The following is a 9170-nucleotide window of genomic DNA, read 5'->3' as shown; positions in this document are numbered from 1 at the left end:
GAAAAATTTATTTTTAAAATTCTAAAGCAAAACAAAACAGTTGAATCTGGCTGTATATCAAGTAAACAGCATGAACTCAAGAAATTATTTCAAATGCCTATATTTAATATTTTTACATTGTCATTTTGATATGATTTCAGTTTGCGAGTCCTATATACCCTTTATCCAGATTCACCAACTGTTTACATTTGCCGCATTGACTCTATTATTTTTGCCCTTTTTAACCCTCTCCTCTGTGTCTCTCAGTGCATTCATAGACATAATATGCGCATGCACACATACACCATTTTTGTCTGAACCATTTGAGTGTAAGTTGCCCCCTAAGCACTTTAGTGCAGCAGTTGCCAAACTTTCAGACCACACGGACCAGCAGTGGTCCACAGACCACCAGTTGGTGACCACTGCTTTAGTGTGTATTTCCTAAGTGCTAGGACATTCACTTATATAAACACAGTTCAGTTCTCAGAATCAGGAAATGAGAATACTGTCTCCAATCCATAGTCCTTAATCAAATTCTGTCATTTCTCTCAACATTCGTTATAGCTATTATTCCCCCTAAGATCCAGTCCAGGATCACCCATTAAATAAAGTTCTCCTCTCTTTAGCCTCCTTTAACTTGAGTCAGTTCATCGATATTTCTTTTCCTTTTATGACTTTGATGTTTTTAAAGAGTTCAGGCCAGACATTTTATAGACTGTCCCCCAGTTTATGTTTGTGTCTCCTCAGGATTGATTCAGGTTTAGTAATGCTACTACTGAAGTGATATGTCCTTGTCAACATATCATAAGAGGAACATATGATGTCTGTCTGATAACAGACTTTGGTCTCTTAGTTAAGTGGCATCTGCCAGACTTCTCTACTATAAGTTGCTATTTTTTCCCTTTGAAATTAATAAGCAATTTTGGATAGATAGTTTGAAACTATGTAAATATCCTGTTTCTCATCAACATTTTACACATTGATTTTAGTGTCCATTGATTATTTTTGCCTGAATTAGTCATCATTATGATGGTTGCAAGGTGGTGATTTTCTGTCACCCTACATTTTGTTGGCTACTACTATAAAAAAGTTTTCCCTTCTCTCCCATTTATGTATGTCAGTATGTACTCCTGAATTCTTTTTTATTCACTGGGTTATATTCCATTGCTATCTTTATTTCTTTTGATGTTCAAATAGTCCTAGACTTAGCCAGTGGCAGCCTCCTCAAGTTTCGAGTGTTATTTTAATATGTCTCCATCATTATGTGAGTACTTCCTTGCATCCTGGCACAGCAATATGTTTTAGGCTCATCTTATACTTTGTCTGCCCCAGCCCTTCAATTAGCCATTTCTCTAACATGACTTTGTTCTGTCTTATGAACAATGGAATTTAGAAACCAAGATCAGAGAGTCAGTTGTATTCTTTGCCACTGGAATGCTATTGCTTCTAGACCCTCTCAGTGAACATAGCTGGAATACATACACACAGAGAATATAAATATGCATATATATATAATATGCCTTCATATGTATATGTGTATATGAACAAGTGTATACATAAACTTAATTATGAATATCCACATCTATTACATGTGTGTATATACACATGTGCACACCTAACCATGAGTTAACACTGATAACCTCCAACCCATTCTAACACCACAGTCATTCTAGTTTTCCTCCTTTCCATATTTGTAATTTCCTTTTTCAACTCTCAGTATATGTACTAATTTGCTCAATCCTAGATTACACAGAAAGTAGTTTCAAAACTGCTAACCCTACCACTGTGGGTATTTAATGGGTGTTTTGAGCTAATGCCTTGAAATAGTAGCATAAAGGTCAACCCAACTACTGTGGGTAAACCTACCTGCAAGTGGGTATTTAAAACACTGTGATTTAACTGTATATATGTAGTGGGATATAACCCTAAATGGGTGAAAACAAAAATCTTTCATGTTTTTCAGTAATTATGTTTTGGGTGAGATTCTAATGGTACTGTTTTTCTGAGACTGTTATTTATATATATATACACACACACACACACACACAAATAAAAGAGAAAGATGCAAATTGACTGTACCTTTGTGCCACCCACCAGCCAATCAGGAGTGAGTATGCAAATTAACCCAACAAAGCTGGTGGGTTAATTTGCATACGCAGGTGCCCAGTGGTCGGGGGACAGGACGCTTGCGTCGTCAGCATGGCAATGACGCAGGCGTTCTGCACCGCCCCAGCCTCTCAGGGCCTCTGAGCAGTGTGGGAAGGTGAGAAGGCGGCTCCGGGCCAGAGTGAAGGCGGTGCTGGCAGCCAGGGGAAGGAACGCCCATTCTTGCACGAATCTTCGTGCATCGGGCCTCTAGTATATATATATATAGTAGGATAAATCAAATGAGTGACGACATTGTTGTGGTTAACAACTGAGCTTTTAAACATGGTTGAAGAGATACAGATACATGGTTAATGAATGTAAAATATTGTTATGATCTCATGATGTGTTTTGTCTTGTATGTGCGATGGCTATATGTACTGTACACACACACAAACACTTCCGTTTCTTCCCATTTAATAGGCTAGAAACAATGATAACCAGTAGCAGTGAGCACCTCTAGAGCATCCAGGCTGTTGTCTCCAACTACCATTTCCTATCAAAGAAACTAGGACGCCTTGAAACATACAAACACAAACACAGACATACCCATATCTTTTTCTTTATCTGTATGTGTATGTATGTATGCATGTACACGTGTGCATGTGTGCACACGCACACACACACACACAGACTTTACCCATGAGCTCATCCTGATACCTCCTACTCCATTCTAATACCAGAGTTTATTCTAGTCTCCCTCCTTTTTATATTTGACTGGATCATGTCAGAAAAACTCAGGAGCCAACTTGAAAATGTTCTCACAGGCCATTTTTGAACAGCAATAGAAATAATAACAGCAGTGCAATAAAACATAGGACATGTATTTAAATGTAACCTCATTGTGCTTCTTAAACCAAATAGTAAAAATCTTTCTTAGTCGCTTTTGGTGGATATTATTTTGGAAACTGATTAAATAAAGAGAAGGAATTAAACATTTAGCTTGTATCTCCTATATGAATTGTATCATCAGGGTAACTAAAAATTTGATAAGGGAAATTATAATCCTAATGAAACAATTGATCTAGACAGTGATCATCAATTCAGAATAAAGACAACCAGACATCATGTGCCTCTTGATGGAAATTCAGCACTATCTATGAAATACACTTGCCAAAAATGAAATCTTTGCCTGCTTAAGTCTCAAGATATAACTTCCACTTTAGAGGAGATACAAGGAGCAGGGGCACTTATTCTCAGACACAACCAGAATGAAGATGGCAAAATGTAGACTGTCTTAAACTATAAGACAGATATCTGGTTTCTTAAAAAAAAAAATTACGAATGAAAAAAGAGATCAAAGGCAGGGAGTATTTATAGATTAAGAGACTTGAGACATATCAACCAGTTAGAGTGTAATGTCTTTCCTTGGATCCTGATCCAAACAAGCGAGCTTTAACAAGTATGTATGAGATAAGCAGGGAAATTGGAAGAAACTGAGTATTAATTTTTTGAAGTATGGCAATGACAATATGTTTTACAAGAGTTCTTATCTTTAGAAATACATATTGAAATGTGTAAGGATGAAACAATATGGTGCCTAGGATTTGCTTCCTAATGATCCTGGCGGGTAGAGGCATAATAGATGAAACAGGATTGTCTATACGAGGTTATTATACTTTACTTTTGTGTGTGTGGAATTTGCTGTAGTAAAATTAAAAAGTGGTGCTGCCAACTCTGAGGCATTTCCCAAAAGAGCAGGACCGGATCCTGGGAATGAGTGTCTCCACTAAGATCACAGGCTAGGGAGGGGAGTACGCCATGTTCTTCTCATCACTTTACCCTAGCACACAGTGGTCACTCAATAAATAGCAGGTGATGAAATAAGTGACCTTGAAAGAGCAGCTGGCATTTTGGTGAATTCTGTCCCATGACTCATAACTTTGAGATCTGACCACTCATACCACATGGAACTTAAGCATTTCCCTATCCATTGGGCCACTGTCATTATATCTGGTGACATGATGTGTATGACCCTCCTTCCTTTCCAGGCTCAGGCCCGATGTCACCGGATAGGCCAGAGTAAAGCTGTGAAGGTGTATCGCCTCATTACTCGGAACTCCTATGAGCGAGAAATGTTTGATAAGGCCAGCCTGAAGCTGGGTCTGGACAAGGCTGTTCTTCAGGACATCAACCGAAAGGGCAGCACCAATGGAGTGAGTATGACGGTACCTTTGCTGGAGCCTGAGCATGTGTCACACAGCTGGGGCCTCTGGATTCTTCCTTCCTACAGCTGTTTTAAGATGAACTCTCAACCAAACTCAGGCCAAACAACTTTGTTGGGTAATACCCTACACTAGAGGGTAATTCGGGTCAGGTCTCTGCATCTGATAGATGGGTGAAGGAAATCTGTAGGAACAGTTATGTGGTAGGACTGCCCAACATGCAGTAACATTTCAGGAAACAGAGTTTTTAACAGTGCCTGTTAGAAGTGAGTAGATCTTAACACTTAACTCTAAATGATCTATTGTCACCATGCTTTTACCTCATACTCCAGACAATGGAACCTATTTTATCTGTATCCCTCAACGCCCCTAACCATCCTTTGCATATTAAAGATGTTCAATGTGTGATGGTCAGTGAATAAATGAATGAATAGATTAGCAGCTTAAAGTAATAAAATCTTTTTTCCCCTCTAAGGGGGATAAAAATTGCAGCTAAGATTCTTAAATTGTATTAAAGTATAGACAAACAAAGTAGAATATCTCCTTAATCTCTGGGCTCAGGGCATCAAAGGTTGGGAATTAAACCTTCTAAATGAATTCTCTTTAGTCCAGATGTTCTATATCCTTGTAGCTATGCATGTGTTGCTAAGTATAATACTTCAAGTTACCAGCGCTGCGAGTTATGGAATTCCCTCTTGTGATTGATATAAAGAGAACCAGATTCTTAATTAAAACCAGGAAGGGCTGTTTTGAACTCCCCATTTCCTGTTTTCAACAAGCAATTGAGAAGATCACACTTGGCACAGGAACCTCTCTTTAGTTAAGAAATGACATCATTTCCAATACTAATGTATTTATTTAATAATGAAGAAATCATTCTTTAGCCCATTTGGTACATCTGGAGGTTTTTAAAGATACAGACTCAAACTGAAATATAAAATAAACATTAAATATATCCTCTTTAATGGTGCATAGTTTTAATGGCTTGTGACATTTGGTAATAACCAACGTCCTGAAGAATGTTAGGGTCATTGAGTCATGGGCTGGGTTTTATTCTGGAGCTCCCTATAGAGGGTCGTCTGCCTGCCCTCCCCATAGTTCTCTTGAATGCCTTTATCTGGGCTTTCATTTTCTAAGGCTTGCTGTTTATGTCTTTATTCCTCTGATATGTCAGTTAGTGGAGGTACTGTGTACTGAGTCACAAGGGCCAGATTTGAGGCTGTTTTTCTCCTGTGCATTTTCCACTTTGTGAGTAGCCTTTGGTGACCTGTCCAGGTACAGCAGCTTTCAAAAATGGAGGTAGAGGACTTGCTCCGGAAAGGTGCTTATGGAGCCTTAATGGATGAGGAAGACGAAGGCTCCAAGTTCTGTGAAGAAGACATAGACCAGATTCTGCAGAGGAGAACCCACACCATCACCATCCAGTCTGAAGGACAGGGGTCCACTTTTGCCAAGGTATATAGGACCTTCTCTCCAGAGTCCATGTAGGGGGAGCAAGAAAAAAGTTGTTCATGGTTTGACCCTCATTAGCCAGACTTCTGTTACCCTAAATACACTATTGAAATTTTCTGGCTACACATTTATTCTGTGTGACACTCTGAAGAAACAGGTTCTTAGAGGATGTGTCAGTCATGAGCCAGAAGCTACAGAAAGAACGTCACTCCTAACCTCTGGGAGCTGGTTTCAGCGAGCAGGATAGACACCTTAGCTCGCAGGTCGCACTATTCACTGTTCACAAAGCCTGCTCTGAAGCCTGTGATCACCTTGATTCCCTTGCAGAGCACTCCTTGGTCAGTTTCTAGTGAACACCCAAGTCCTCAAACTCAAGCAAGTATCTTGTTCAGTTCATGAGAAAATACATGTTAGTCAGTATCCCAGCTAGGTGCTGCCCTGCAAGTTACTTGATTTAGAATTCAGCTAATTAGACCACTTATCATATCACTCTCAGGTTTCCCTGACCACAGGCTCCATGAGCTTTGTGACCTATCTGATTAAATTCCTGTTCGACATGGAACATTTTCAGTAGGATATTTTGTGCTTTATAGCCATCACTTATCTGTCCACCTTGTACTGCCCACCTTAGTGCCTTTTCTGTAGCAGGCATTTGGTAACTGGTGAACTGAAAGAAAAGTTTTATCTAGGGAAGTTTTAAGAATAAATTCTTTCACAAGGAAGAATGTCAAGTAATACATTGCCATTGTCTTCCAGAGCTGTCTTCCTGCTTCCAAGTTTAAGTTTCAGAAAATGATCCTGTAGGTTGAAATTGTAATTTCCTGAACCAGTCTTTTAAAAGAGAAGAAGAAGAATGGCTTTGAGGCTGTTTGAGTTTCTGATACATTTAAAAGAACCAGGTGTTTATTAATGTGTATTGTGTTCAGGCACAGCTTATTGATGCTTGTCTTCTTCACAGGCTAGCTTTGTGGCTTCAGGAAACAGAACAGATATTTCCTTAGATGACCCAAATTTTTGGCAGAAATGGGCTAAAATAGCTGAACTGGACACTGAAGCAAAGAATGAAAAGGTACAGCATATTTTATTTCATTGAACATTTCACTGTGTCTTAAGTACCATAAATTCCCACACAGTTCAAGTCATTATTTACTCCTGAGCCCTAATTCTTAAATGAGATAGTAGATATAATATACTTAAAACATGCTTAGCTTCATAAACATTAACTCTTAGAATTTAAAATGACCTATGGGACATACTGGGCACCTGAGAAATCAAGGCAGTTAGAACTGGAACTGGCCGAATAGGTCAAGTTTAGTCCTCTGGCCCAAGCCAACATCCCAATCTTGGTATGTGACCATTTTACCTCTTTTTCACCATTCCTATGAAAGAAACATGAATATTGAGAAGAGGGGGGAAAGCACGATAAGTAAAGTTTGTTGGCTTCACTTCCTTTCTTTGAGTATCTTGAATTTTTCTATTTCTATACATAAGAGAGAGAATGGTCTTGAAATAAAGACAGAGTTGGAACACTGCCTCTGCCCCTGACTGAATGTGTGCCTTTGGGCAAGGTACTTGACCTCACTGAAACAGTTGGAAAGGAGGGGGGATAGCACTCATAACTATAACTGCCTAGACCAGTGATGGCAAACCTATGACACGTGTCAGAGGTGACACGCGAACTCATTTTTTTGGTTGATTTTTCTTTGTTAAATGGCATTTAAGTATATAAAATAAATATCAAAAATATAAGACTTTGTTTTACTATGGTTGCAAATATCAAAAATTTCTATATGTGACACGGCACCAGAGTTAAGTTAGGGTTTTTCAAAATGCTGACACGCTGAGCTCAAAAGGTTCGCCATCACTGGCCTAGCCCCCTGTGAGGCACCCCATGCCCTAAGTGTTAGTTCCCCCTCCCTCCGCCTCAGACTCTATCGCCTCACTGCAGGATGAGCATACATCCCTTTTTACCTGTCTTCCCAGGTGAGTATTGAACTCTTGTGAACCCACAAGCCCCGGAGACAGTTCTGCAGGTATCCAGCTGATTCAATAGCCAGCATCCAGCCTTAACTCTTCTTCTGTAGGATCACCAGAGGTTGTTTAATTCAACTCTTTTCCAAATAGGAAGATTGTGCAGTCCTTTAGTAACCTGTGTTTTACAGTTGCACAGTCAAGAAGTTACTCAGTGTGCAGGGAAGTTGGCAAAGGGGGAGGAAAAGGGGCTCTTGCCCTATGGACAGTAAGAAGCAGTTGGAGCAGGTGGGAAGTAAGGTGATTGAAGCGGGTTTGACACTAGAAATTTACCTGGGCTACATAGGGGAGTATTCAGGAGCTTAGCCTGCCTTTGGGAAGAGATGTAAGGGGAAGGAGTGAGACGCATGAAATGATGGAGATAAGAGAAGGGGCAATGGTTGTGGCCAGGGGAGCCTCCAGAATGAGAGGTTCCTGAGCTAGAAATAATCTTTTTGGTGAAAGACAAAGGGTTTGTATTTAGTGCCAGTGGAAGGCAAAAAATGGAACAGCTGTAATATGTATTTGTCTTGAGAAAGTTGCTGAGCAGATGGAATTCTCCAACTGGTCCTGTCTCCAAAACGCGGCCTGCCTCTGCATGCTGGGCAGAACGGCTGGGGTGCACCACTCCATCTTTCTTGGCAAGAGCAGACTGTCACTGTGGGCACTGGGGGGCCTTGCCTGTCCGTACTGTTAGAATGACTGCAGAGGCAGCAGATGGTGGCGGATAACACGTCAACTTCAGCCAGTCCCAGAGAATCCCCGCTGCTAGTCGTGGACACAGCAGGTGTGCTGGGGACAGCCTTTCCTGTTGGAGGATGAGACCAGGGTGTGGTTCTCTCCCAAATGTGTCTTGAGGATTGTCAACAGGATATGCTTGTGCATTGTGATGGGGAAGAGAGAAGCAGGGCTTTCTCCCCAGTAGTCCTCTCTGTTTCTAGGAAAGCTTAGTGCTCGACCGGCCTCGTGTGAGAAAGCAAACCAAACACTACAACTCCTTTGAGGAGGATGAGCTCATGGAATTTTCAGAGTTGGACAGTGACTCTGATGAAAGGCCCACGAGGTCCAGGCGCCTCAATGATAAAACCAGGCGCTACCTCCGAGCCGAATGTTTCCGGGTAGAGAAGAACCTGCTCATCTTTGGGTGGGTATTGGCTTTGCCTATTTGTTGTTGGTGTTGGTCCCTGAGATTTGTCCAGTGTGTCTCTCCAGTCACCTCTGGAGTTATGGGCTGATGCAGGCTCAGTTAGAGCAAGAGAGAACTGTGCTTTCTGCCCATGACCCCCCCACTACCACCACCCCAGTCACTGTACACTCTGCTGCCCTATTGTAGATGTGCCATGACTTCTCATATGCTTGTCGCAGTGAATCTCTGCTACTAATTTGCTGCCTGGTACTGATTTCCTGCCTCCGCTCTCC

At 40.9% G+C, this 9170-nt stretch overlaps 1 protein-coding gene across 1 annotated transcript in view; it reads left to right on the top strand.

The window, feature by feature from the left end:
• CHD6 (chromodomain helicase DNA binding protein 6) overlaps window positions 1-9170 on the top strand; it is a 127364-nt gene that overhangs the window by 66998 nt on the left and 51196 nt on the right. Inside the window, exons 16-19 of the mRNA XM_015563946.1 lie at window positions 4116-4280; window positions 5565-5744; window positions 6700-6810; window positions 8693-8895. Coding sequence (XP_015419432.1) covers window positions 4116-4280; window positions 5565-5744; window positions 6700-6810; window positions 8693-8895 — 659 coding nt within the window. The remainder of the gene's footprint in view (window positions 1-4115; window positions 4281-5564; window positions 5745-6699; window positions 6811-8692; window positions 8896-9170) is intronic.

This window comes from Myotis davidii, unplaced genomic scaffold (genome assembly GCF_000327345.1).
Source record: "Myotis davidii unplaced genomic scaffold, ASM32734v1 scaffold199, whole genome shotgun sequence".
In the NCBI taxonomy this organism is placed as follows: domain Eukaryota; kingdom Metazoa; phylum Chordata; class Mammalia; order Chiroptera; family Vespertilionidae; genus Myotis; species Myotis davidii.
The sequence above is the reverse complement of the archived record's forward strand: the minus strand, read 5'-3'. Positions and strand labels throughout refer to the sequence as shown.